This window comes from Dromaius novaehollandiae, chromosome 4, assembly GCF_036370855.1.
Source record: "Dromaius novaehollandiae isolate bDroNov1 chromosome 4, bDroNov1.hap1, whole genome shotgun sequence".
Classification (NCBI taxonomy): Eukaryota; Metazoa; Chordata; class Aves; order Casuariiformes; family Dromaiidae; genus Dromaius; species Dromaius novaehollandiae.
In genome coordinates, this window is record NC_088101.1 from 7,008,023 (window position 1) to 7,035,400 (window position 27,378).

Sequence of the window (27,378 nt, forward strand, 5' to 3'; positions counted from 1 at the left end):
CAAACGTCTCCCCAGCCGGAGCATGGGCCGGCAGGAGAGGCCGGTGGAGCCGGCTCTGTGCAGCCTGGGGAAGAGCAGCCCGGGGCAGCTTGGGGCTGGCCCCAAGCGCGTGACCCTGGCTCTCCCTGTGCCAAGAACATGGGCACCAGCAGGTCCCCGTCCCCCCCACCAGCGTGCTGGCAGGCGTGGTGCTGAGCGCGGTGCCGGTCCTCACCTCGGAGCGCTCGCAGCACCCCCATGGCGGCAGGACTCCCTATACAGATGTGCTGCTCCACCAGCACCTCCTCCCACGGGAGCCGCGAGCCACTGGGCCAGCACCGGCCTCGGGGAGGGGGGGGACCCACAAGGGCCACTGTGACACGCGGGGGCCCCAACGCCTCACAGAGGGCTGCTGGCAACGTGAGGCTGGGGGGGGGCAGGCACCGGGGACACACCCCCACACACACACCCCAAACGTGGCACTGTCCCAGGCTCCAGCGCTCGCAGTCGCTCCTCGGCCCCCAGCCCTTTCCAGCGGCGACTGTCTCCTGCCGTCACACAGGGGCAAGTGCTCCGGCAGAGAGGCCCTGGGAGCCAGTTCGCGCCATTGCTCACACAAGCACCTGGTCATTCGGTCGCCTAGAAAGCCTCGCTGGCACCCGGGGCCTGACGGCATCGGGCCACAAGCTGCCAGGTCACACAGGCTGCAAAGCTGCTCTTCAGTCCCCCGGCCAGCCCACAAGCGTTTTGTTTAGATGTAGCAGCACTAACTCATTACAAGGTCGTGGAATAAAAGCTGGTGCCAGGTGGAAGGCAACGTTATCGCCCTTCCCTCCGGATTTAGGAGCTGCGTCCCTGCAGCCTCGACGAGCCTTCTGATAGACCCGGGCTCCCTGGGCTCAGCGCTGCACAAAGGCAAAGCAAAGCTGGTCTTTGCCCCACAGTTCTTGCAAGAGTCCATACTTTAAGAAATTATTAATTACACAGTCTAAATTTAGAACTGATTCACTTCTAATACAACTCAGATATCTTTATATATTTTTAACTTTAAAGGTTGAACTTGTTCAGCTTTCCACGTCTCTCGAGGTACTGCTTTCACTTAGGTGTAGTGGGTCCAGGAATCAATTCCCTGCAGCTTCACAGCAGCATTTGTTGTTAGCAGTACAAGATACGGTCCTCTCCATTTTTCTCTCAACGGCTCATCCTTCCAGGTTCGAAGACGCACTCGATCTCCCGGCTGCAATGAATGTACAGGTGAATCTAAAAGCACGGGAGATCTTAACTGGATGTACCTGCGGAGAGAAGGAAGAACCTTTGCCAGAGACAAGAGAGAATCCCTTAAAATTTGATCCCCCTTAATGTGCATTGGAATTGCATTTCCAGTTAAATTTACAGGCTAAGGTTCAGCATACAGAATCTCAAAGGGACTAACTTTCTCCCTACCCCTTGGGGTTATTCCGAGTCTTAATAATGCCCGAGGGAAGACATCAGTCCATTTCATCTGAGTCTCCTGACACAGTTTCCCTATCTGTCTCTTCATTGTTTGATTCGTTCTTTCCACTTTTCCCCTGGATTGTGGCCTCCAGGGGGGATGTAAATCCCATTTAATTTGCAGTATTTTTGAGATTTCCTGTGCTATTTCTGCTATAAAATGAGGTCCCCTATCCAAAGAAAATCCTTCTCGTACCCCAAATCTTGGTATGATTTCTTTTAACAACATTTTCACTACCTCCCTTGCTTTATTGCTATGGCACGGCAAAGCCTCAGGCCATCCTGAAAAGGTCTCAGCAATTACCAACAAATATTTATGTCCACTACAGCTTGGTAATTCAGAAAAACCAATTTGCCAGTAATCCCCGGGCGTGAAGGCCCTTTTTACTTCCCCTGGCAGGGAGCGGTTTCTTCTGACTCTCGGGATTATTTCTAAGACAGAGTTCACGTTTTTGTGTAATACCCTTTGCAATTAGGAACATACTAATTCCCACAGCAAACCTTGTAGCTGTTTCAGCCAACGCCTCGGCTCCCATGCGGCTACTAGCGTGCATTTGCTTCATCAGCTTCTTTGTTACCGGCAAAGTTCCCACACATTGTCCAGTAGATGTTACCCACCATCCTTCAGAAGTCTTTCTGCACTTCAAGATTTCTGCTAATTTATTTTCTTTTTCAGTGTATACGGGAATTTCCATTTTTAATGTTCTCTCTGGAACTGATGCTGCTACCAACACGGACAATGCTACGCTTTTTGCAGCCTCATCGGCCCTTTTGTTCCCTTGAACTGTCAGTCTGTCCAGATTGGTGCACTTTGCAATGCACTACTGCTGTTTCTTTGGGTTTATTAACTGCTTCGAGTAGTCCCATAGCCTGGTGCCCTCTCTCAGGTACCTAAAGCTCAAATGGCTTTGTTAGGTTTGGAAGTCCCAATGCGGGAGCACTCAGGAGAGCAATCTTGAGTTCATCAAATCCTTTTTGGCGCTCGGGAGTCCACTCCAGCAAGTCTCCCGGCCCCTTAACAGCTTCACAGAAAGGCTTTGCCGTTAATCCAAAACGAGGTATGCAGAGGCAACACCACCCAGCCATTCCTAAAAAATCCCCTGAGTGCTCTTTTTGATTTTGGGGGGGGGGGGGGGCACTGGACAAACTGCTTCTTCCCTTTCAATTCCTGTCAGCCAGAGCCGCCTTGGCCCGCGGGCTCCATCCCCTGGCAGCGCTGCCGCACCAAAAGCAGCTAACTGAAAGCCCCTGTTTCTGGCCCCCCAAAACGCAGGCTTTAGCCTCTGCTTCCAACCGCAAAAATGGCGCGCTAAGCCTCTGCTGCTGATGCAAAACCACAGGGCTTCAGCCCTGCTTCTGAGCTCAGAGACGCAGGGCTTGGGCACCTGGTCTTGGCTCGAACACACAGCCTCCAGCCCCCAAACCCGCAGGATGTGGCCTCTTTTTGCCCGGCAGCCCCGGCCCGCTCGCAGCCCCAGCCCTGGCTCTCCCCCACGTCCCCTCCCCCGCGGCCGAGCCCCCCCCACTCCTCAGCTGGGGCTGCCGCCCTCCCCGCCCCCAGCGCCACGCGGGGCGACGGAAGTGGGACGGAGGCGCCAGAACGACGGCAGCCGCGACAGACCAAACTGAGCTTCTCGCACGCGGCGGCCCGCGCATGCGCCCTGGCACCGCCCCGCCCCCGAGCTCCCGGCTCCGCCCCCACCCCCGAGAGCGGCCCCGGCCCGGCCCCGCCCCCGCACTCCGGACCTCAGAGCGGCCCCGGCCCTGGCAACGGCCCCGCCGCGGCCTGTGTCACGAGCCCGCCGTCCTCGGCCAGGCCGCGCGCGCTGCAGGGGACTTGCCGGCAGTGCGGGGCGACCGGTGGGACGTGCCGGCAGTGCGGGGCGACCGGTGAGTCCCGCTCCCCCGCCGCGGGACCGGGCTGCCCGTGCCCGGCCCCAGCGCTGCGCCCCCCCCGCACCCGCGGTCCTGCCATGCCCCTGGGGAGCAGCCCTGCCCACTGCCCCCTCGGGGCCCCTCTCAGTGCCTCCCAGTGTCCCCAGTGACCCCGGAGTCCCCAGGCACCTCCCAGTGCCCCCCAGTAGCCCCAGTGCTCCCCGCACCCCCACTTGCCCCTCGGTCCCTCTGCTCCCCCTGGGGCCCCTCCCAGCCCTAGTCCTAGTCCCACCCCATCAGCCCTCTCACTCCAGTTCCCCCTGGTCTCCCCGGGCAACTCTGGGTGCCCCCTCATTTCCCCAGGCACCTCCTGGTATCCCCCAGTGTCCGCAGTATCCCCAAGCACCTCCCAGTGCCCCCAGGGCCCCCGGCTGCTCCCCCTGCCCCCATCGCCCCAAGCACCTCCCAGTATCCCCAGGCCCCCCAGTGTCCCATATGCCCCCAGGCACCTCCCAGTGCCCCTCAGTGTCCCCAGTGCCCCCTACTGTGCCCACTTGCCCCTCGGTCCCTCTACTCCCCCTGGGGCCCCTCTCATCCCCAGTCCCACCCCATAGGCCCTACTCACCCCAGAGCTCCCAGTGCCCCAGGCTGCTCCCACTGCCCCCGTCACCCCCAGGCCCCCCTCACCCCGCTCTCTCCACTCCCCTGTGTCCCCAGGCAGCGCCACACTGCACCAAGGCCACATCTGGGGGGTGGCAGGGCCGGGGCCGGCGCAAGACCCCCCACAGAGCCCCACACGGCTGGCACTTTCCCTGCGAGGACGCAGCTTTATTGATCTCCTGCCCCGAGCAGCTGGGGGCCCCCGGCGTGGGGCACTGCGGCTGCTGCCCGCCACGCGCGGGGGGCCTCGATGGACCGCCACCTCCACCAAGCTGCAACGACACCGACGCCGCGGGGAGGCACCGTGGGCGCCTGGCCGCGATACCACCGGCACCCCGTGGCTCCCGGCCAGGGCGGCTTCCCCAGCAGCACCCCGGGGCCATGCGAGCCCCACGCACCCCCCAGCTGTTGGCATCCGCGGGGCCTCCGGACACCGCCTTGGCCCATGGGGCAGCAGTGCAGCCACCAGCACCTACCTCCCGACAGGAACGCCAGGTCCTGCTGTTGCAGCCACGCGGTCGGCACTGTGTCCAGGAGGAGGCCTGGCATGAGGATGCCACTGTCAGGACATGGCCACAGCCATCGCCATGGCCCCAACCCCACCTCGACCTCAACCTCGACCCCTGACCCCGACCCGACCCAATGCGGCCGCGAGCAGTGCCAGAACCCAGCGCTGCCTCTCACCCAGGACGTGGACGGCTGCTGCCTGCGGCGCCACGCAGCTCCCCATGCAGCAGCTCCGGGCTGTGCTCCAGAGCCTCTCCAGCAGCACGGGGCAGTCTTGGGCCTGGGGCAACACAGGGGCGCAGGAGCTCTTCGCTGGCTCCAAGCGCCCCTCCGTCCCCCCTCCATCCTCCCTCCACCCACGGCCCAGGCCCACGTGGCCCCCCGGCGCGAGAGCCACAGGGCGGGCGGCCGGCGCAGGGACACGGCCCCAGCGCAGCGCTCGCTCACCAGGTGCCTGCAGATCTCATCCTGCAGCTCGGCCGCGCTCAGCCCGATGCTTGCGGCGATGCGCTGCCGCACCCTCTTTGACCCCAGAAACGGGGCACACAGGTGCAGGGAGACCTTGCACGCCTGGAAAAGAGCACCGGGCCTGGTCACGGGGATGCTGCGCGCCTGTCCCGGAGCTGAGCGAGGAACCTCGCCGCCGCAGCAGCACCAGCCAAGGCCTGCGGACACGTCGGCAACACGCGCCGGCCAGAGCAGCCCAAGGGCTCTTACGTTGCAGACGGCCGGGGCCGGGTCCCCGAGGTGCAGCACCAGGCTGGGAAATGCCGCCTCCACCTCTCTGCTGAAAAATGACCTCCTCCGAGAGGCGGAGGAGGCCAGGGCGCCATAGAGGACGAAGGCCGAGCGGCGCAGCACCTCTTCCTCCTGCAATGAGAAAGGCCGTTGGGCAGAGGCTGCGAGCGAGGGCGCCGCGCACGAGCCACGTGGCCCCAGCGGGGTGCTGCCCGCGGGGGACGGCGGCCCCGCGACGACTCCCACCTGCCGACAGGAGAACGAGCGACTCCACTCACCGCCCCCCAGAACGCCCGGCTGGCCCTGGAGATCTCTTCAAAGGCAGAGCCCACGGCCCTCGCCTCCAGCAGCCCCAGCACCTTCGCCAGCACCAGCAGGCTCTCGGCAGCCACCTCTGTGCTGGCCGCGTCCTCCAGGCCTCTGAGCAGCACCGACACCACGGCCGCCCCGTGCCTCCGCAGCTGCAGAGCGACAGGCGCATGAACTGCTCACTGCTCCCACCTCTCACCGCTGCTCTCCGCTGCGGCGCCAAGGACGGCACTTGCCGGAGCAAGCCCGGAGCAGACCCCAGCCACAGGAGCCCCAGCCGGCACCCCGTGTCCCCTTTGCCACCCTGATGATGCCAGAGCGAGGAGTGCGGCCTCAGCACGGCCCCGCGCCTGCCTCTGCTCCTCTCTCCGGGCTCCTCAAGCCCCCCGGGCAGCTCTCCACTCCGGGCTGCGCTCAGAGCCCAGGAAAGGCCGCCTCACCTTCGCGGGTGCTCCGCTGGCCGCGTTGCCCAGACCTCTCACGGCCATCTGCCGCACGGTGCTGACGGGGTCGCGCGCTCTCTCCCCCAAGGCCTCTAGGAGCGGCTTCAGCAGCTTCCTCTCCTCCACTAGCTTGTCCTTCATCAGCTGCAATCAAGTCACGTGGCCGCTAGCATCGGCCGCGATTCGCGCCGGGCGAGACGCAGGAACCCCTCCGAGCCCCCCCTGCTCTGCTGCTGCCTCACCTCGGCAAAGAAAGCTGTGGCCGTGAGCCGCAGGTTGGCAGAGGGCGAATCCAGCCAGGGGAAGAGGCTCTGCAGCAGGCGCTGTGGGACGAGCTCTGCACGGAGCAGCACGCTGCGCACAGAGCACGAGCAGGCTCGTGACACGCAGTCACGCGGGACGGCCGCAGGCCGCGACTCCCACCTTCTCCCGCTCCCACGCAGACACCGCTCTGCACCTCAGCAGAGCTCCCAAGCGCGCAGGAAGCTCCCAGCAGCCCTTTCCCCGGGCGCATCCCGGGCTCTCACCTCGCCAGGAGACACACGCCGGTGCTGTGAGCCCGGGGCTCTGCCAGGGACGCCCACGCTCCCTGCTCCCGGAGCAGCCGCAGCCACCGATTGTCCAGGCACCTCGCCAGCACCAGCTCCAATGCCGCCACAAAAAGGCTGGTGAAAAAACCCAAAGAAAGCTCCAGGCACAGCAGTTTGGGGGAAGATTTCTCTTCAGCAGAGCCCCGCAACGGCCCCCGGCCGCAACACAGTTTATGGGCAGGAACGACCGTGCTGCGGCCAAATCCCCAGGCGCGCTGCCCTGCAGCGACCAGTCCCACCACCTCACGGAGGCAGCCCAGTGCCAGCGGGACAATTGGGTGCTCCTGCAAGGCCATGGACCGCACGACCAAAGACCTGGGGCACAGGCCAGCCCTGCCCCTGCCCCTACTCCTGCCACTGCCGCTCCTCACCTGCCCGGCATGTCAGCGCTCTCCAGGTCCCCAACGGACGGTGCCAGCTCCTCCCCCAGCGCCTCGCTGACCTGCCTCAGAAGGCCGGGAAGCAGGTAGGGAAGCAGGCGCTGGACCAGTGTCTTCCTCTGCAGCACTGACACCACCTCGCAGAGGGCGTGGGTGATCTGCAGAGAAATCCAACCAAGAGCCACCTGGTAAAACAAGGGCTTTTCCCACCAGCCACGGCCCCTGCCAGCCAGGGAGCTTTCACTGTCTCCAATTCTCACTGCAGCGACAGCCTTGCGGCCCAGCAGCAGCAAACTGTCCCGGCTCCCCACACTGCTAACGCTGTCGCCACCCCGGCACAGCACCCCGCGAGGCTCCACGGGCACTCGCAAAGGGCACAAAACTCCCTTGTGCAGAAGCACGAGCTGGAAAGCAGATGTGGAGTGGCACTAATGCCTGGGCCGCTGACCGTACCGTGCGAGGCTCCAGGGCAGCCTGGCTGCTGCCCAGCTCCCGAGTGCAGCACTCGCTCCTGTGGCTGCTCTTTCCCGCTGCCCTTAACTTTTCAGTTAAGCACACCAGGATTTGGCACCCCAGGACGCTTCTCCCCAGGCTCCTCCACACCTCCACCATGTCGCTGCAAGGGAACAGATGCTTGCCCGTAAGCCCGCATCCCCGGGTACCTGCGGCACCCTCACGAGAGGCCAAACGCTCCCCTCGTCTGCATCGGGGATGGCGATGCCCAGGTCCGGACAGTGAAACGAGCCCGTGATCCTGCAGCGCTCGCCTTTCCCGGGGAAAAACCACCTGCTTCCGACCGGGACCCCCCACGCAGGCACACCCCACGGCTGGGTCTGGCAGCAGAGGGAAGGGCGAGTGCACAGACCTGTCTGTGGGCGGGCACGCCTGGAGGAGGCTGTCGAGCACCGGCTGTGGGTGAGAGTGGGCCAGGAGGAACACGGCCCGCAGCACAAAGCACCTGCGAGCGCTCTGCCGGGTGCTCCGCAGGCAGGTGTAAAGGAGGTGCACGAGTCTGGGCACCTGAAAGGAGGAAGGCAACAAAGAATGGCTCGGCACGTCCTTTCCCCGTCTGTCTTCGGGGCCAACAGCCAACAACAGAGAGCAGCCAAAGGTGAATGCAAAAAATGCCTCTCTCACCTCCTCCTGGAATATTTGCTCTCCGCAATCCCCCAGGAAGGTGAGCGTCCACCGCTCAGCGGCCCACGCGCACACGGGCCTGGTGCACAGCAGGCTCTCCACAATGCTGCTCATGAAGCCTGAGGCCTGGCCTCGGGGGAAATATTTGCAAACGAGCTGGGGAGAAATCAGAAACACGAGCGACCACCTCACAGGCTGCTCAGATGCAAAACTCACGTCCTGACAGCAGCACCCACACACACACACGCACACGCACACGCACACACATACATATTGTGGCCCCCACTCTGCACTCCAGGGGCCAGTTACCTTCGCGATGTTGGTGGAGGTGGCCAGCAGAGACTCAGAGGTGACGGCACTGAGCCTCTCACGCAGGCGCCTGATCTCGTTGGTCCAGGGCGCCACGTCTGTGTTCTCGGCTGCAGCCAGGAGAAAGAGGAGTCATGTTTGCGGGGAACCAACCTCCGGCCACGCGGGTGGATAAGGGAGGACCCAAGGGAGGGTGGTGAAGGCCACGTCAAGCCAGGTCCCCCCAACGTAGCGCAGTGGGTTTGCCAGCCAGGCAAGGGTCCGGCCGCAGACAGGGACGGTCCCTGGCACTGGGGACACCGTCCTGCCCTCAGCAGCGGGGACAGCTCTGCCCGCTCTCCTCACCTCCTGTTTGGAGCAGGTGGCCGAGGCAGGTCACTGCCCACCAGCGGGACGCGGCCGACGTGTCGCACGTCAGAGGCCCCAGCAGTCCTGCCAGGGAGCCGAACCACTCGCAGGCACGGCCTCGCTGTGGGAGCAAGAGGCAGGCAAAAAGGTCACCGGTAGCCCCGTGGCCGCTCTCCTTCTCCCGGCCTCACTGCCCCCAAGCCGCAGCTGACCTGGGGGCAAACGAGGGGCTGCCCTGCAGCCCCAGGAGGCCCAAAACCCAGCGCCTGCCCACACAGAGCTCCCTGTGCATGGGGCCCCCGCTCACCCTGTGCTCGCATCTCTCTTCATAAGAGCCCAGCACCTGCACGCACACCTGCAGGGCCCTCTCCCGCTCGCATGCGTGGGCCGAGGTGAGCCAGCGCCGCAGGACCTGGCACAGGCAGACCTGTCTCACCACGGGCATCCTTCTGCTCGACACCCCTCGCTGGCCCCCTCCCTTCCCAACCCTGCTACCTCCACGGCCCCGGACTCTCCGGGCGACCCGGCCCGTGGCAAGGAGCCCTTCCCCGTGGGGACCTCCCCACTCCGGGCTCCTGCCGTGGGCAGCATTGAGTTGTGCAGCACCCCTCGCTCACAGCTGCGGCTGGGGAGAAGCTCTGGCTCATCTAGGGGCTCTGCAGGACACTGCAAGCTGCCTGCAAGGAAGCTGTGGCCGATGGCAAAAGCCTGGATCCAAACTTTGGGCAAGGGGGCCTGGAACTAGGACCATTCCACTCTCCGCCAATGTGGGCGTTGCACCTAGTTACAGGGAAGCTCCCCTCCTCAGACCAGCCCCACGGGCACGATCCCCACGGCTCTGCCCTGCTCCGGCAGTGGCAACACTTTCCCTGCCACGCCGAGGACACTCACCTGCACCATGTCCTCGAAGCGGATGGGGGCCAGCTCTGCCCAGAGAAGGGCTCCCATGAGCTGGCCCAGCGCTCGCAGGGACCACGCCTGCACACCCTGACACCAGAAAGGGGGACTGAGGCCGGGCACCCTGCGGAGACGCCAGCGCAGCCAGCGGCTGCCGGAGCATGGGGTACCCGGACCTGGGTCCCCACCGAGGGGCAGCTGAGAAGGGCCAGTGCCTACCGGTGGGCATGAAGCAGCCACCGCCGTCTGCCCTCTCCTGTCCATCTGCTCCGGGCGACGAAGGCACACGATGCCCTGGCAGCAATGAGCCAGGAGGTGGCGGTTTTCCTCCCTGCTCAGACGGGGCTTCAGCTTGCTGCCAGCAGAAAAAAGGCACAGAAGACAGAGAGGCCGCTTACTAGCACTCTCCAGGCCGAGTCAGAGGACAACTGCCCTTGGCCCCATCGACAGCCCCAAATCCAGCACCCGCAGCCCCAGCCAGACCAGCCAGCTGCGCTGGGACATGCAGTGACTCCCACAGCCCCAGGGACAGACCCTACCTCAACTGCTGCATGGCCACGAGGGCCCGGGGGTGCACCGGGGACTCCTGGGGCTCTTCCTGAATCACCTCCTGCAAGTCACAGGCAGGCACACGCAAGGTGGGCAGCGGGCAGGGGTGCCGCAGAGCCTTCCCACCCACCCCGGCCAGGGGCTCTGCTGCCAGACCCCGCAGGCACCGGCTCCACCACCCCCATGGCTCCCACCAAGGCCCCGCAGGATGACGTGGCAGCTCCCTGGCGCCCGGACACACCACATTCCCCTGCCACGGCCCCAAGCAGCAGCACCCACGCGCCCCGCCGGCTGGGGATGCGGCTCAGGGCCCTCGGGAGCTTGCGCACTGCCCCAGGAGACCATCGGGCTCTGCACAAACCTGCCCCACGGCAGAGCCCAAAGCTCCCCTGCGCAACGTCCCCGGCTCTGGGCACTCACCAGCAGGGTCTGCAGCAGCTCCCGCTTGCAGCAGAGCTCAAACCTGGGGCCGGCGCCTGCAGCCTGGATGGCAAGGCTGATCTCAGTGACGCTCTGCACCAGGGAGAGCTTCAGCTGCGCATCCTGATCCCAGGGGAGAAAAACACACTTGGAGCTCTTCCAAGGCCCCAGGGCTGAAAGAGCAGCTGGGCTGGGGGGGATCCGCCTCCAAGCACAGCACAGGGACAACACTGTGCCCTCCGGGAGCCCCGCGGAACCCAGCTCAGCACCTGCGCCCCACCAAGGAAACCTCTCTCCCCTCCTGGGAAGGAGCCTCCCACGGGGAGGGGAGCAGCTGCCCAGCTGCCAGCTGGAAAGACCCCGCAGACCCTGGCCCACGGCAGCAGGGCGAGCAGCACTGGTGCTGGCTGTGACGGGAGAGGTGCGCGTGGCAAGGCCCAGGAGAGGCCGGAGCTGGCGGCACCCGGCCGGCTCTGCCCCGCGCCCCGAGCACCCACCTGGCAGCCCTCTCGGTAGAGCTGCAGGACATTCGCCACCATGTCTCTCTCGACACGGGCGAGCAGCTGCTCCCTGGGGGCGCGCAGCGCCATCCGGCCGTACATCACCAGCAGCGCAGCGCGAGTAGCGCGGGTCCTTCTTGCCTTGCTCTGCCGGGGGGTCGACGGAGAAGCACCGAGACGTCAGCCCGTGGCCCTGCTGTGCCCGGGACCCCGCGCGCTCCCGAGGCGGGAGCTGCCCCGCACCCGACCGGCGGCTCAGCTCCCCACGCACCTCCCGGCAGCTCCCCGCAACAACACCCCGGGCCCTTTACCTTCTTGCGTTTCAAAGTCCCCGTGAACTCCTTCACCAAGGACAAGGCCAGCTGGAAGTGGCTCTCGGCACAGCGGGACACAACTGAAACCATGCCCTGCAGCACAGCAGAAACGGGCAGTCGCTCCAGCCCCAACGCCCAGCCCTGGCTGGCTCTGCTTTCCCCAGGGAAACGGCCGCAAACAGAACAGCAGCAAGGGCTGCAGCAGGGCACGCAGAGCCCCTCTGTCCCAGGGACATGCAGGGGACACGCGGGAAAGCAGGGCGACACGAGGAAACCTCACCTGCGCCTGCCACAGCTCCAGGAAGTTGGCTGCTTTCAGGTGCTCCAAGGTCTGCTCCTGCACGTGGTGGAGACACCCACAAGCTGCCAGGGCCGTGCCGAGAGCCTTGTACAGGAACCGCTGCAAGAGAAGAGGCCGAGCCCCGCCTGTGGTGACAGCCCGGCCTGGCCAGAGAGGGCCAGGCCACACTGGCCACACTGTGCCAGGACCTGCCGAGGTGCCCATGGCACCGGCCCCACAGCAGCCAGCGGCCAGCCTGGCCCCGCCGCCAGCTCAGCACAGAGGGGAGTGCGAGCCCCTTCGTGGGGAAAGAGAGCAGGCAGCAGGGAAACCAGCCCGCGCGGCAGAGCACCACCGCCAGCCCTCGCCCCGGCCTGAGTGTCCCCGGGCTCTGCCGCCGCAGCCCTCGGGGCGCACGAGCCACAGCCACGCCACGCAGGGAACAAACCTTCTCCCAGGACAGGCGGGGAGAGCTGCCCAGCTGCCGGCTCAGCTCCTGGCTCAGGCCCACGGTCCAGGCCTCGCTCGCAATGAGCTCCAGAGAGGTTTGCAGGAACTAGGGCAGAGTGGGAGATGAAGCAAACGCCCCCCTGCCCTTGGCCGGGGCCTTTTGCTCATCCAAGTGGCCCTGGAGACTGCGGGGCAGAGCTCCCCCTCGCGACAGCCTGCCTCCTCACCCGCCCCTCTTGCAACCTGCCTCTCGCTCTTCCCCTAATGCGCCACTCGAGGCCCCTGGGCTCGGCACACGCCAGAAGCAGGCGGTGCCACGGCATGGGGCCACGCTGGAGGCCTCTGCCCCAGCCTTCGGCTGCATTTGTGCTCAGCTGTGCCCCACGTGCCGAGAGCAGCTCCTCTGAGCGGGCAGCACCCACGGCTGGGGCAGGCACCGGGGGCTCGGGACGTGCCCGCACCGCTCAGTGCCCAAACAGGGAGCCCCCAGGTTCCTCCCACCACTTTTCCTGCCCCCCGTTTGCCCTATCCAGCAAGGGCCCCCACAGGGACGCTGTACCTTCAGCAGAAGGCTCTCCCACTCGGCCACGTCCAGGGAGCTCACTGTTGTTCCTGCAAAGCCCGAGGAAGCAAAGCCCCCGCTGTTATCCCAGCGAGCACCACGGCAGAGCCCGGGTGTCTCCTTTGCAGTCTGATGCCCCAAAGCCTCAGGCCACCAGGCTGACAAGCGCCCGCAAACCCGGCACCGTTCCCTGCTGCCAGGCTGGGGAGCTGAGGGCATTTTGCTGCCCCCTCCGCCCCCAGCCTCTCCCTCCCGCCAGCACTTTACCTGCCAGGTGCTGCAGCAGCAGGGGGATGTCTGCGGCCCACTTCGCCCCCACGGCTCCGTGGATCGTGCCGGGGAGCGCCTGCAGCAGCTGCAGGGCCGCGGCTCCACGGCCACCGCCTGCGTGTGGAGCCACTGCCGCCACCACCTAGGCCAGGGCAGGAGAGAGATGGGCTCGCTCCTGCCCCAGGAGCTGTGGCTACCCTGCAGGCAGGCAGGTCAGCACTGCCCCGGCTTGCAGCAGGCAGCCAGTGGCTTTGCCCAGGGACTGCCGTGCCACAGGAGGAGCAGGAGCCCCTGACAGGCACCCTGCGACACGCTCCTGCCTCCTCCCGGGGCACCCGGCACCGGCCTCAGCACCGTCTCTCCTGCCCTCTGCCCTTGCCCCAGCCACAAAAGTTCTTTCCCCGGGGCCCCGCTACTCACCAGCAGGCGAGCCAGCAGGGCCTGGGGAGCTGGCAGAGCGGCTGTGGGCAGAAAGAAAGGCTGCGTGAGACGCCCAGCCCCACCGGGCCCTGCCCGCCCCATGTCCCAAGCCCTCACGCGGGGCTGAAGGGGACCCCGGCCGCGCCACCTCCGCACAGTCCCTGCCGGGCTCCTGTGCTGAACAGCCGCCGCTGAAGGCAGCCCCAGCACGGCAGGAACCAGCCCCTGGGCCCCGGCAAGAGCTGGGCGCAGCAGCGCCAGGTGGCTCTGCCCCTGCCCCTGCCCCTGCGTGGGGCTGGCAGGGGACGCAGGCACACGCACTGCCCTGCGCCCACCCAGCCTGGCACAGCGCGCCATGACTTTCTGCTCCCCACCTGGCTCCTCAGACTCCAGGGCCTCAGGCGCCGCCTCCTCTTGCTCCTGCTCTGCCCTGTCCCGTCTCTCGGCCAGGCTGCGCAGGCAGCGGCAGAGCGGGACCATCATGCCCGTGTACTTGGCTGGCACCACGTACCACAGCAGCTTCGGCCACAGGAGCTGCAGGCAAGAACCAGGCCATTTGGCACACTGGCGTTTCCACCCCTCCGGTCCAGTTCCCCCATCGCTGCCGCATCTCCGGCACCGGCCCAGCCCCTCGGCCTCGCTCCTTCCCTAACTCAGCAGCTGTGGTCTCGCCCTGCCTTCCTCCTCCACCTTCTCTCCCTCTCGCCCGCTGTCCTTCGCACCCCTTTCCCCCTCCCAGCACCAGCAAGTCCGGCCCCGCAGAGCTCGCCCCAGCTCTTCTCAGCTGCGCTGGTGGCTAAGGTGGGGGGTCCCAGCGCACAGGTGGAGGACGACTCACTTTGGCCACCGCTCCGGCAGAGACATCCAGCGTGCCCAGCACGTGGGCGCACAGGCTCTGAACAGCCCTTTCTTCCCGCGCTTTCACCATGCTAAGGTTTCCCATTGCCTGCAAGACAGACGCGGGAAACACCCGTCACTGCCCCATCCCAGACCTCGCGATGCATGCGACAGGGAGGCCGCTCCCTCTGGGGCACTGTGGCCGGCGGCCCTGCTGTGCCGGGCTCCCCGCTGCCAGGGACACCCACGGCAACACGGCACGGCCAGGGCATGGGAGGCAGCCCCGGTGCCGCACTCTGCCCTTACCAGTCTGCCCGAGGCCCGGCTGAACTCGCTGAAGAGGTGCCCCACCACGTCCCACGCCGAGCAGCCTGGGGCACTGGAGCGCAGCAGCTCCCCAATGAAATGCAGCACTGCCCTCCTCACCTGCAGTCACGAGAGGCTGCAGTCACGACCCGGCCCAAAGCCCAGCGGAGCTGCCTTCGCCGTGCTGCAGCCCTTCTGGCTGGGCCGCGCAGCAGCAGCCCTCACTCCCTGGCCGCCACCGGCCTCCAGCCCCGGGCCCTGCCTTGGCCTGTGGCTATGGCCTCGCCAGGCTCTGCCCGGCAAAAGGGCTGCTCTGCCCCGGTGGCAGCACCAGCCCTGCCCAAACCAGCTCACCTGGGCCGCGCGGTCATGGCACACGGACTGCACCAGCTTCGCAAACAGGGGCAGCTTCTCCCTCATGTCCGGGGCTGCAGGAGACAAGGAGAGGTGGGTGCTGAGGCCGAGCCCCCGTTCCTGCAGGGATTCGTCACAGCTCCCCGGCTTTCCATACACAGGCGGGACAGAAAAGCAGGGCCAGACTGCGCGTCAGAAGAAGCAGCAGCATCCCAGGGGGACGCCATTTCTCCGGCCTGCCTTACTGACCGTCAGAGCGGACCAGAGCTTGCAGCACTGCCACGGCTGCCACACGATCGGCCTTGTTCCCGTTCCTCAGCTTGTAGTAGAGGAACTCGATGGTCTCCTCCGGGCAAATTCGGGCTGTGGGGAAGAAATCACGCTTGGCATCAGTGAGCAGTGTCTTCCCACTCGGGCAGGTTCGCAAGAGAGCTGCTGGGACACGGCAGTGCGGCACCAGCTCGCCTCTGCTTACCCTGCAGCACCATGCAGCGGCACAGCTCTGCTCTGTGCTCTGGGCTGGGCGGCTCCATCTCATCGCAGAGCTGTGGGAACAAGGCACGTTTCAGAGAAAGCCGGATCGGCGGGGAGAGGGACAGAAAAGCAACCGCACTGTCAGCGCTCGTCTCGCGGGTGGCTCTGGGCACAGAGCCACAACCAGAGCCCCGAGCCCCAGGCACACGCAGAGCTGTGCAGCAGCCAAGGCTGCCCAGGAGCCCCAGGCCAGCAACGCGGCACCAGGCCTTACCTGCTGGTGCACAGCAGTGGCGATGGCCAGATGCCTGGCCCGGGGCACGCGGGTCTGAATGTCTGCCACAGCCCCCAGGAAATAGCTGAGACTCTGCAAGGGAGTGTGGGAGGGAGGGAGAGGGCGGCTGTCACTGCGAGCCACCCAGAAAGCGAGAAAGCAGCATCGCTGGGAGATGCCGCGGCTGGAACCCACTTGCAGGGAAACCCCAGCCCCGCACGGGGCTTCTGGCTCATCCTTCCCGCAGAGCAGCACCGCGAGGTCTCTCTCCTCCACGCAGCCCTGCCGGGATGGCCTTTCCTGGCACACTGCCCCCCCTTGCACCTCTCCCCGTCACAGGGGCTGGACGCGGCCCTGGGCGTGAGGGCAGACCTCCTCACACACTCCCAGCCCCGGGAGGCGGCGCAGCCTCCCCTCCCAAGCCACTCGCCCCAGCCACTCACCACTCCCTCCTGGCCCTCCCGCCATGCTGGTTTCTTCCAGCATGAGCCCAGAAAGCCCCGGGCCCCCATTTCCTCGTTCCTGCTCCAAGGGACCTGGCTCCTTCCAGCACCCCACAGCTCCCCGACACCTCGCGGCACCCCCATGGCCCCTGGCCGCGCCATGTCCCGCACAATGCCTCACCACGGTCACCCCAGAGGGGTCCCAGACTTCCCGATACTGGTGCAGCAGCCAGAGGAGATGCTCCCAGGCGTGCTCACGGTGCTCCTCCACGTGCAGGAGGACACCCATCATGGCACCCATCGCCCTGAGCACAGCCTGCTTGACCTGCCGAGGGACGGTGACACGCCGTGTCAAGGGCTGAGGGTCTCTCCAGCGCTCGCCTCCCCCAGACACCAGCCTGCCCTTCCCGCACGGGGGCTTCCCCTTCCCTGTCGCCCCTGGTGAGAAGGGCTCGCTGGCCAGCACAGAGAGCATTTCCTCCCGGCACCCCCAGCCTCCCCCGTCGAAAGGCCCTGGCATTCGGCCGCTTCCCAGAAGGCAGCCCCCAGTCCCCGGACTCCCGGCTCGGGGCGCTTTCGCGACCAGCCTGCTCCCTTTGGCCCCTCGCACAGTGCCGCGGACAACCCCACTGCTGCCCACGGCTGCGAGAGCATCAACACTCACCTCTTCCTCCTCGCAGCACCGCCGCTTTCTGCTCACGTAGCAGAAGAGCGGGTAAACGTGGGCACAGAGCTGGGCAGGCCCCAGGCGAGGGAAGGCACCTTTCTCCCCCTCGCGGAAGTACATGCTTATGCTGCTGCACCACTGCTCCAGAACTGCAGCACAAGAAGGGAAACAGGATCGCACCAAAGTCTCTGACTGGTGAAGACCTTGCACTGGCCCCCGGGCCTGCTTTAAGCCCAGGCCAGGCTCGCCAGGGCACAGGTTGCAAGGAGATCTGCCTTCAGGGACGCGTTGTGCCATGGTCTGAGACACCTGGATGGCAACGCTGCCTTGTTTCTCCCCTCTTCCGCCCCAGCACCACACCTTCTCCTCCGCACAGCCTCGCTCCCTTCCACCACTGCCCGCTGCAGCCCCGGCCTCCCCCTTCCCAAACGTCTGCCCCTCAGCACACGCTTGGAGGTTTTGGCTGTTCTTTCCCATGCTCTCCCTTCAAGCCCACCAACACAAAGCCAGGCTGCCCTCAGGGAAAGGGAGGAGAAGGGGGGGGAACAAAACTGGGCAGAGCTCGGCCAAAGGTAGCTAAAACTGGGAGGCAAGTGCGGGAGCAGAGAGACCAGGCAGGGACCCAAGAGCTCCTCAGGGCACCTGCACCCAGCACCATCCCGGCCAGCCCACGGACTCCACCCCCGGCTGCACCCGCTGCTCCCGCACGTTGAGGGCACTTGGCGGCTGCTGAGGCTGGAGCTCGCCGCAGGCTCAGCCCTGCCATGCCGGCCCCGAGACCCCGGCGAGGCACCCAGGGCCACCCCGATCCCTCCCCCTCCCCCTCCCCATTCTCCTTCCCCTTCCTGTGGCCCAACCATGGACCCAAAACTCACCGCCGCAGACGGCGCACAGCATCCGGCCGCTCCCCACCTCGCTCAGCACGCCGCGCAGGGCTGACAGGGTCGTTGCCGCAAAGGGCACGCACTGCAGGGCTGCAGAGAGGGCAGGGGTGGGCGACCCTGTCAGCCAGAGCCGCCTTGGCCCGCGGGCTCCATCCCCCGTCAGCGCTGCCGCACCAGGGCCAAGGCTACGGGGCCGCGGGGCTGTGCCAGGGGCAGGGGGACGGGAGAGCTGCCGCAGCACTGGGAGAGGCCCCGGCACGAGGAGGCTCCTGCCAGGGTGCCCGTGTGCCGGCCGCCTTCCCCGAGGTGCGTGGGAAAGCCCTGGGCACAGCGAGGGCGATGCAGGGCAGAGCCTGGCGTGTTTGGTCTCTGGCGGGTTCCCTCCAGCCCAGCCCAGACCGTTCTGGGCAGGGGCAGGAGTCCCGTCTCCCGCCCGGCACCCGCTGCAACCCACAGCAGCAGGCTGGGGGGCCGTACCGTAGCGTGTGGCGAGGTTGCGCAGGGTGATGAGGACAAACTCCTCCGACGTCTCCTCCAGGGCCTTCAGGTGGCCCTGCAGCGCCGACACCACGTCGCACAAGTGGGAGCGGGCCAGCGCCACCAGGACATCACTAGCCGCCGTCCTCACGGAGGCCGTCCCACCCTGGAAGACAGCAGCTCGCGTGTGGCAGGAGCACGACCGGCCGTCTCCCACGGCTCGGCCTCCAGGCAGGACACACAACCCGTAACTTGACTCCGACCGTCCCTCGCTCACAAACAGCCCCGCGGCCACCTCTCTGCACAGCCCCGGGCCACCGCCCCAACCCCCCGCCAGGACAAGTCCCAAAGGCTCTCCATAGGACGGCCAGGCCGGGCGCCGGCGTCCGGGGTCACCCTCAGAGAGAACAAGCTCACCTGGGCCGCTCGCAGGTCCTCCAACGCCACTGCTATCACTCTGTCCACCTCAGAGCTCTGCAGATGGCTCTCGTCGCCCCACAAGACGCTCTCCAGCTCGCGGTAGGTCTCCGCTCTGCTGCCCTGGGGACACACCGCACACGGCAGCGATGGGACATGCCGCCCCGCAGCAGCTCCGCCACGCTGACGCCGCGGACGAGCTGCCGGTGCCGCTCAGCACAGCCGTCGGGAGCAGGCGAGAAACCCAGCACTGGGATTTCCTGACCCCGCCCCCAACCCCGGGGACACCGCCACCTCCTGTGGGAAAGGAGGGCACGCGGGAGCCTCCGCCCAGCACCACCGGCAGGATCAGCGTTTTGGGATGAGGCGCAGCAGGAGGGCAGAGGTGCCGCTGGGCGAGATCAGCCTGCGGCACTCGGGGAAGCCAGGGTGCTGCGGGGAGCCCTCAAACCCCACGCAGCCCCGCAGGACGCCCCCGCCTCACCTCGGCGTCTTGCAGCCGGTTCAACAGAGAAGTCACCACGGTGGCAAAGGTAGCGATGGCCACAGGGACAGACCCGGCCGCCTTGCCACCGTCCTCACCACGCGCAGGTCCCGACTGGGCACCTACACAAGTGAAGAAACCTGGAAGGAAAGCAACCGAGGGTTTGCATCGCTCCAGCAGCCGCAGGGACGGGCCCCGAGTCGGGCAAACGTCTCCCCAGCCGGAGCATGGGCCGGCAGGAGAGGCCGGTGGAGCCGGCTCTGTGCAGCCTGGGGAAGAGCAGCCCGGGGCAGTTTGGGGCTGGCCCCAAGCGCGTGACCCTGGCTCTCCCTGTGCCAAGAACATGGGCACCAGCAGGTCCCTGTCCCCCCCACCAGCGTGCTGGCAGGCGTGGTGCTGAGCGCGGTGCCGGTCCCCACCTCGGAGCGCTCGCAGCACCCCCATCGTGGCAGGACTCCCTATACAGATGCGCTGCTCCACCAGCACCTCCTCCCATGGGTGCCGCGAGCCACTGGGCCAGCGCCGGCCTCGGGGAGGTGGGGGACCCACAAGGGCCACTGTGACACGCGGGGGCCCCAACGCCTCACAGAGGGCTGCTGGCAACGTGAGGCTGGGGGGGGCAGGCACCGGGGACACCCCCCCACACACACACCCCAAACGTGGCACTGTCCCACAGGCTCCAGCGCTCGCGGTCGCTCCTCGGCCCCCAGCCCTTTCCAGCGGCGACTGTCTCCTGCCGTCACACAGGGGCAAGTGCTCCGGCAGAGAGGCCCTGGGAGCCAGTTCGCGCCATTGCTCACACAAGCACCTGGTCATTCGGTCGCCTAGAAAGCCTCGCTGGCACCCGGGGCCTGACGGCATCGGGCCACAAGCTGCCAGGTCATGCAGGCTGCAAAGCTGCTCTCCAGTCCCCCGGCCAGCCCACAACACAAGCGTTTTGTTTAGATGTAGCAGCACTAATTCATTACAAGGTCATGGAATAAAAGCTGGTGCCAGGTGGAAGGCAACGTTATCGCCCTTCCCTCCGGATTTAGGAGCTGCGTCCCTGCAGCCTCGACGAGCCTTCTGATAGACCCGGGCTCCCTGGGCTCAGCGCTGCACAAAGGCAAAGCAAAGCTGGTCTTTGCAAGAGTCCATACTTTAAGAAATTATTAATTACACAGTCTAAATTTAGAACTGATTCACTTCTAATACAACTCAGATATCTTTATATATTTTTAACTTTAAAGGTTGAACTTGTTCAGCTTTCCACGTCTCTCGAGGTACTGCTTTCACTTAGGTGTAGTGGGTCCAGGAATCAATTCCCTGCAGCTTCACAGCAGCATTTGTTGTTAGCAGTACAAGATACGGTCCTCTCCATTTTTCTCTCAACGGCTCATCCTTCCAGGTTCGAAGACACACTCGATCTCCCGGCTGCAATGAATGTACAGGTGAATCTAAAAGCACGGGAGATCTTAACTGGATGTACCTGCGGAGAGAAGGAAGAACCTTTGCCAGAGACAAGAGAGAATCCCTTAAAATTTGATCCCCCTTAATGTGCATTGGAATTGCATTTCCAGTTAAATTTACAGGCTAAGGTTCAGCATACAGAATCTCAAAGGGACTAACTTTCTCCCTACCCCTTGGGGTTATTCCGAGTCTTAATAATGCCCGAGGGAAGACATCAGTCCATTTCATCTGAGTCTCCTGACGCAGTTTCCCTGTCTGTCTCTTCATTGTTTGATTCGTTCTTTCCACTTTTCCCCTGGATTGTGGCCTCCAGGGGGGATGTAAATCCCATTTAATTTGCAGTATTTTTGAGATTTCCTGTGCTATTTCTGCTATAAAATGAGGTCCCCTATCCAAAGAAAATCCTTCTGGTACCCCAAATCTTGGTATGATTTCTTTTAATAACATTTTCACTACCTCCCTTGCTTTATTGCTATGGCACGGCAAAGCCTCAGGCCATCCTGAAAAGGTCTCAGCAATTACCAACAAATATTTATGTCCACTACAGCTTGGTAATTCAGAAAAACCAATTTGCCAGTAATCCCCGGGCGTGAAGGCCCTTTTTACTTCCCCTGGCAGGGAGGGGCTTCTTCTGACTCTCGGGATTATTTCTAAGACAGAGTTCACGTTTTTGTGTAATACCCTTTGCAATTAGGAACATACTAATTCCCACAGCAAACCTTGTAGCTGTTTCAGCCAACGCCTCGGCTCCCATGCGGCTACTAGCGTGTATTTGCTTCATCAGCTTCTTCGTTACCGGCAAAGTTCCCACACATTGTCCAGTAGATGTTACCCACCATCCTTCGGAAGTCTTTCTGCACTTCAGGATTTCTGCTAATTTATTTTCTTTTTCAGTGTATACGGGAATTTCCATTTTTAATGTTCTCTCTGGAACTGATGCTGCTACCGACACGGACAATGCTACGCTTTTTGCAGCCTCATCGGCCCTTTTGTTCCCTTGAACTATGTCAGTCTGTCCAGATTGGTGCACTTTGCAATGCACTACTGCTGTTTCTTTGGGTTTATTAACTGCTTCGAGTAGTCCCATAGCCTGGTGCCCTCTCTCAGGTACCTAAAGCTCAAATGGCTTTGTTAGGTTTGGAAGTCCTAATGCGGGAGCACTCAGGAGAGCAATCTTGAGTTCATCAAATCCTTTTTGGCGCTCGGGAGTCCACTCCAGCAAGTCTCCCGGCCCCTTAACAGCTTCACAGAAAGGCTTTGCCGTTAATCCAAAACGAGGTATGCAGAGGCAACACCACCCAGCCATTCCTAAAAAATCCCCTGAGTGCTCTTTTTGATTTTGGGGGAGGGCACTGGACAAACTGCTTCTTCCCTTTCAATTCCTGTCAGCCAGAGCCGCCTTGGCCCGCGGGCTCCATCCCCTGGCAGCGCTGCCGCACCAAAAGCAGCTAACTGAAAGCCCCTGTTTCTGGCCCCCAAAACGCAGGCTTTAGCCTCTGCTTCCAACCGCAAAAATGGCGCGCTAAGCCTCTGCTGCTGATGCAAAACCACAGGGCTTCAGCCCTGCTTCTGAGCTCAGAGACGCAGGGCTTGGGCACCTGGTCTTGGCTCGAACACACAGCCTCCAGCCCCCAAACCCGCAGGATGTGGCCTCTTTTTGCCCGGCAGCCCCGGCCCGCTCGCAGCCCCAGCCCTGGCTCTCCCCCACGTCCCCTCCCCCGCGGCCGAGGCCCCCCCACTCCTCAGCTGGGGCCGCCGCCCTCCCCGCCCCCAGCGCCACGCGGGGCGACGGAAGTGGGACGGAGGCACCAGAACGACGGCAGCCGCGACAGACCAAACTGAGCTTCTCGCACGCGGCGGCCCGCGCATGCGCCCTGGCACCGCCCCGCCCCCGAGCTCCCGGCCCCGCCCCCACCCCCGAGAGCGGCCCCGGCCCGGCCCCGCCCCCGCACTCCGGGCCTCAGAGCGGCCCCGGCCCTGGCAACGGCCCCGCCGCGGCCTGTGTCACGAGCCCGCCGTCCTCGGCCAGGCCGCGCGCGCTGCAGGGGACTTGCCGGCAGTGCGGGGCGACCGGTGGGACGTGCCGGCAGTGCGGGGCGACCGGTGAGTCCCGCTCCCCCGCCGCGGGACCGGGCTGCCCGTGCCCGGCCCCAGCGCTGCGCCCCCCCCGCACCCGCGGTCCTGCCATGCCCCTGGGGAGCAGCCCTGCCCGCTGCCCCCTCGGGGCCCCTCTCAGTGCCTCCCAGTGTCCCCAGTGACCCCGGAGTCCCCAGGCACCTCCCAGTGCCCCCCAGTAGCCCCAGTGCTCCCCGCACCCCCACTTGCCCCTCGGTCCCTCTGCTCCCCCTGGGGCCCCTCCCAGCCCTAGTCCTAGTCCCACCCCATCAGCCCTCTCACTCCAGTTCCCCCTGGTCTCCCCGGGCAACTCTGGGTGCCCCCTCATTTCCCCAGGCACCTCCTGGTATCCCCCAGTGTCCGCAGTATCCCCAAGCACCTCCCAGTGCCCCCAGGGCCCCCGGCTGCTCCCCCTGCCCCCATCGCCCCAAGCACCTCCCAGTATCCCCAGGCCCCCCAGTCTCCCATATGCCCCCAGGCACCTCCCAGTGTCCCCAGTGCCCCCTACTGTCCCCACTTGCCCCTCGGTCCCTCTACTCCCCCTGGGGCCCCTCTCATCCCCAGTCCCACCCCATAGGCCCTACTCACCCCAGAGCTCCCAGTGCCCCAGGCTGCTCCCACTGCCCCCGTCACCCCCAGGCCCCCCTCACCCCGCTCTCTCCACTCCCCTGTGTCCCCAGGCAGCGCCACACTGCACCAAGGCCACATCTGGGGGGTGGCAGGGCCGGGGCCGGCGCAAGACCCCCCACAGAGCCCCACACGGCTGGCACTTTCCCTGCGAGGACGCAGCTTTATTGATCTCCTGCCCCGAGCAGCTGGGGGCCCCCGGCGTGGGGCACTGCGGCTGCTGCCCGCCACGTGCGGGGGGCCTCGATGGACCGCCACCTCCACCAAGCTGCAACGACACCGACGCCGCGGAGAGGCACCGTGGGCGCCTGGCCGCGATACCACCGGCACCCCGTGGCTCCCGGCCAGGGCGGCTTCCCCGGCAGCACCCCAGGGCCGTGCGAGCCCCGTGCACGCCCCAGCTGTTGGCATCCGCGGGGCCTCCGGACGCCGCCTTGGCCCGTGGGGCAGCAGTGCAGCCACCAGCACCTACCTCCCGACGGGAACACCAGGTCCTGCTGCTGCAGCCACGCGGTCGGCACTGTGTCCAGGAGGAGGCCTGGCATGAGGATGCCACTGTCAGGACATGGCCACGGCCATCGCCATGGCCCCAACCCCACCTCGACCTCAACCTCGACCCCTGACCCCGACCCGACCCGGGGACGCGGCCGCGAGCAGTGCCAGAACCCAGCGCTGCCTCTCACCCAGGACGTGGACGGCTGCCGCCTGCGGCGCCACGCAGCTCCCCATGCAGCAGCTGCGGGCTGTGCTCCAGAGCCTCTCCAGCAGCGCGGGGCAGTCTTGGGCCTGGGGCAACACAGGGGCGCAGGAGCTCGTCGCTGGCTCCAAGCGCCCCTCCGTCCCCCCTCCATCCTCCCTCCACCCACAGCCCAGGCCCACGTGGCCCCCCGGCGCGGGAGACACAGGGCGGGTGGCCGGCGCAGGGACACGACCCCAGCGCAGCGCTCGCTCACCAGGTGCCTGCAGATCTCATCCTGCAGCTCGGCCGCGCTCAGCCCGATGCTTGCGGCGATGCGCTGCCGCACCCTCTTCAACCCCAGAAACGGGGCACACAGGTGCAGGGAGACCTTGCACGCCTGGAAAAGAGCACCGGGCCTGCTCATGGGGATGCTGCGCGCCAGCCCCGGAGCTGAGCGAGGAACCTCGCCGCCGCAGCAGCACCAGCCAAGGCCTGCGGACACGTCGGCAACACGCGCCGGCCAGAGCAGCCCAAGGGCTCTTACGTTGCAGACGGCCGGGGCCGGGTCCCCAAGGTGCAGCACCAGGCTGGGAAATGCCGCCTCCACCTCTCTGCTGAAAAATGACCTCCTCCGAGAGGCGGAGGAGGCCAGGGCGCCATAGAGGACGAAGGCCGAGCGGCGCAGCACCTCTTCCTCCTGCAATGAGAAAGGCCGTTGGGCAGAGGCTGCGAGCGAGGGCGCCGCGCACGAGCCACTTGGCCCCAGCGGGGTGCTGCCCGCGGGGGACGGCAGCCCCGCGACGACTCCCACCTGCCAACAGGAGAACGAGCGACTCCACTCACCGCCCCCCAGAACGCCCGGCTGGCCCTGGAGATCTCTTCAAAGGCAGAGCCCACGGCCCTCGCCTCCAGCAGCCCCAGCACCTTCGCCAGCACCAGCAGGCTCTCGGCAGCCACCTCTGTGCTGGCCGCGTCCTCCAGGCCTCTGAGCAGCACCGACACCACGGCCGCCCCGTGCCTCCGCAGCTGCAGAGCGACAGGCGCATGAACTGCTCACTGCTCCCACCTCTCACCGCTGCTCTCCGCCGCGGCGCCAAGGACGGCACTTGCCGGAGCAAGCCCGGAGCAGACCCCAGCCACAGGAGCCCCAGCCGGCACCCCGTGTCCCCTTTGCCACCCTGATGATGCCAGAGCAAGGAGCGCGGCCTCAGCACGGCCCCGCGCCTGCCTCTGCTCCTCTCTCCGGGCTCCTCAAGCCCCCCGGGCAGCTCTCCACTCCGGGCTGCGCTCAGAGCCCAGGAAAGGCCGCCTCACCTTCGCGGGTGCTCCGCTGGCCGCGTTGCCCAGACCTCTCACGGCCATCTGCCGCACGGTGCTGACGGGGTCGCGCGCTCTCTCCCCCAAGGCCTCTAGGAGCGGCTTCAGCAGCTTCCTCTCCTCCACTAGCTTGTCCTTCATCAGCTGCAATCAAGTCACGTGGCCGCTAGCATCGGCCGCGATTCGCGCCGGGCGAGACGCAGGAACCCCTCCGAGCCCCCCTGCTCTGCTGCTGCCTCACCTCGGCAAAGCAAGCTGTGGCCGTGAGCCGCAGGTTGGCGGAGGGCGAATCCAGCCAGGGGAAGAGGCTCTGCAGCAGGCGCTGTGGGACGAGCTCTGCGCGGAGCAGCACGCTGTGCACAGAGCACGAGCAGGCTCGTGACACGCAGTCACGCGGGACGGCCGCAGGCTGCGACTCCCACCTTCTCCCGCTCCCACGCAGACACCGCTCTGCACCTCAGCAGAGCTCCCAAGTGCGCAGGAAGCTCCCAGCAGCCCTTTCCCCGGGCGCATCCCGGGCTCTCACCTCGCCAGGAGACACACGCCGGTGCTGTGAGCCCGGGGCTCTGCCAGGGACGCCCACGCTCCCTGCTCCCGGAGCAGCCGCAGCCACCGATTGTCCAGGCACCTCGCCAGCACCAGCTCCAATGCCGCCACAAAAAGGCTGGTGAAAAAACCCAAAGAAAGCTCCAGGCACAGCAGTTTGGGGGAAGATTTCTCTTCAGCAGAGCCCCGCAACGGCCCCCGGCCGCAACACAGAGTTTATGGGCAGGAACGACCGTGCTGCGGCCAAATCCCCAGGCGCGCTGCCCTGCAGCGACCAGTCCCACCACCTCACGGAGGCAGCCCAGTGCCAGCGGGACAATTGGGTGCTCCTGCAAGGCCATGGACCGCACGACCAAAGACCTGGGGCACAGGCCAGCCCTGCCCCTGCCCCTACTCCTGCCACTGCCGCTCCTCACCTGCCCGGCATGTCAGCGCTCTCCAGGTCCCCAACGGACGGTGCCAGCTCCTCCCCCAGCGTCTCGCTGACCTGCCTCAGAAGGCCGGGAAGCAGGTAGGGAAGCAGGCGCTGGACCAGTGTCTTCCTCTGCAGCACTGACACCACCTCGCAGAGGGCGTGGGTGATCTGCAGAGAAATCCAACCAAGAGCCACCTGGTAAAACAAGGGCTTTTCCCACCAGCCACGGCCCCTGCCAGCCAGGGAGCTTTCACTGTCTCCAATTCTCACTGCAGCGACAGCCTTGCGGCCCAGCAGCAGCAAACTGTCCCGGCTCCCCACACTGCTAACGCTGTCGCCACCCCGGCACAGCACCCCGCGAGGCTCCACGGGCACTCGCAAAGGGCACAAAACTCCCTTGTGCAGAAGCACGAGCTGGAAAGCAGACGTGGAGTGGCACTAATGCCTGGGCCGCTGACCGTACCGTGCGAGGCTCCAGGGCAGCCTGGCTGCTGCCCAGCTCCCGAGTGCAGCACTCGCTCCTGTGGCTGCTCTTTCCCACTGCCCTTAACTTTTCAGTTAAGCACACCAGGATTTGGCACCCCAGGACGCTTCTCCCCAGGCTCCTCCACACCTCCACCATGTCGCTGCAAGGGAACAGATGCTTGCCCGTAAGCCCGCATCCCCGGGTACCTGCGGCACCCTCACGAGAGGCCAAACGCTCCCCTCGTCTGCATCGGGGATGGCGATGCCCAGGTCCGGACAGGGAAACGAGCCCGTGATCCTGCAGCGCTCGCCTTTCCTGGGGAAAAACCACCTGCTTCCGACCGGGACCCCCCACGCAGGCACACCCCACGGCTGGGTCTGGCGGCAGAGGGAAGGGCGAGTGCACAGACCTGTCTGTGGGCAGGCACGCCTGGAGGAGGCTGTCAAGCACTGGCTGTGGGTGAGAGTGGGCCAGGAGGAACACGGCCCGCAGCACAAAGCACCTGCGAGCGCTCTGCCGGGTGCTCCGCAGGCAGGTGTAAAGGAGGTGCACGAGTTTGGGCACCTGAAAGGAGGAAGGCGACAAAGAATGGCTCGGCACGTCCTTTCCCCGTCTGTCTTCGGGGCCAACAGCCAACAACAGAGAGCAGCCAAAGGTGAATGCAAAAAATGCCTCTCTCACCTCCTCCTGGAATATTTGCTCTCCGCAATCCCCCAGGA

General features: G+C 65.5%; 2 protein-coding genes and 3 long non-coding RNA genes across 5 annotated transcripts; all 5 read right to left on the minus strand.

The window, feature by feature from the left end:
* Positions 1-1,257: 1,257 nt before the first annotated feature.
* On the minus strand, positions 1,258-8,498 carry LOC135328263 (maestro heat-like repeat-containing protein family member 2B). Its single transcript, XM_064511156.1, has 13 exons — positions 8,419-8,498; positions 8,110-8,265; positions 7,838-7,992; positions 7,426-7,588; positions 6,964-7,130; positions 6,245-6,356; positions 6,000-6,146; positions 5,529-5,711; positions 5,230-5,382; positions 4,960-5,082; positions 4,690-4,792; positions 4,482-4,547; positions 1,258-1,271 (listed from the first exon to the last, which is right to left on the minus strand). Exons 2-13 carry the CDS (start codon positions 8,221-8,223, stop codon positions 1,258-1,260), a joined length of 1,500 nt encoding a protein of 499 aa, XP_064367226.1. The 5' UTR covers positions 8,224-8,265; positions 8,419-8,498.
* A 354-nt stretch (positions 8,499-8,852) lies between these two features.
* Positions 8,853-9,731, minus strand: LOC135328102 (uncharacterized). The gene is made up of 3 exons (XR_010388825.1): positions 9,658-9,731; positions 9,074-9,178; positions 8,853-8,887 (listed from the first exon to the last, which is right to left on the minus strand). It is a non-coding gene; the product is annotated as an uncharacterized LOC135328102 (long non-coding RNA).
* A 127-nt stretch (positions 9,732-9,858) lies between these two features.
* Positions 9,859-15,001, minus strand: LOC135328266 (maestro heat-like repeat-containing protein family member 2B; the record flags this gene model as incomplete). Its single annotated transcript, XM_064511166.1, has 14 exons — positions 14,926-15,001; positions 14,572-14,691; positions 14,267-14,374; positions 13,803-13,962; positions 13,351-13,469; positions 13,006-13,150; positions 12,736-12,788; positions 12,175-12,282; positions 11,727-11,846; positions 11,444-11,539; positions 11,130-11,279; positions 10,633-10,755; positions 10,203-10,273; positions 9,859-10,018 (listed from the first exon to the last, which is right to left on the minus strand). Coding segments are annotated over exons 1-14 (1,599 nt in total), but the record flags the coding sequence as incomplete, so codon positions are not given.
* A 231-nt stretch (positions 15,002-15,232) lies between these two features.
* Positions 15,233-15,752, minus strand: LOC135328101 (uncharacterized). The gene is made up of 3 exons (XR_010388824.1): positions 15,674-15,752; positions 15,401-15,470; positions 15,233-15,288 (listed from the first exon to the last, which is right to left on the minus strand). It is a non-coding gene; the product is annotated as an uncharacterized LOC135328101 (long non-coding RNA).
* A 2,398-nt stretch (positions 15,753-18,150) lies between these two features.
* On the minus strand, positions 18,151-19,177 carry LOC135328103 (uncharacterized). The gene is made up of 3 exons (XR_010388826.1): positions 19,046-19,177; positions 18,562-18,684; positions 18,151-18,310 (listed from the first exon to the last, which is right to left on the minus strand). It is a non-coding gene; the product is annotated as an uncharacterized LOC135328103 (long non-coding RNA).
* Between the last annotated feature and the right edge of the window lie 8,201 nt (positions 19,178-27,378).

What these genes read in the sequence shown, in the direction of transcription:
- LOC135328263 (XM_064511156.1), bottom strand. Translation starts at nt 8,223, where the DNA reads ATGAGCAGCATTGTGGAGAGCCTGCTGTGCACCAGGCCCGTGTGCGCG. An exon ending in AGCAAATATTCCAGGAGGAG is followed by an intron (nt 7,993 to 8,109) that starts GTGAGAGAGGCA and finishes TCCTCCTTTCAG; the next exon opens with GTGCCCAGACTCGTGCACCT. An exon ending in CTGCCCTGGAGCCTCGCACG is followed by an intron (nt 7,131 to 7,425) that starts GTACGGTCAGCG and finishes ATTTCTCTGCAG; the next exon opens with ATCACCCACGCCCTCTGCGA.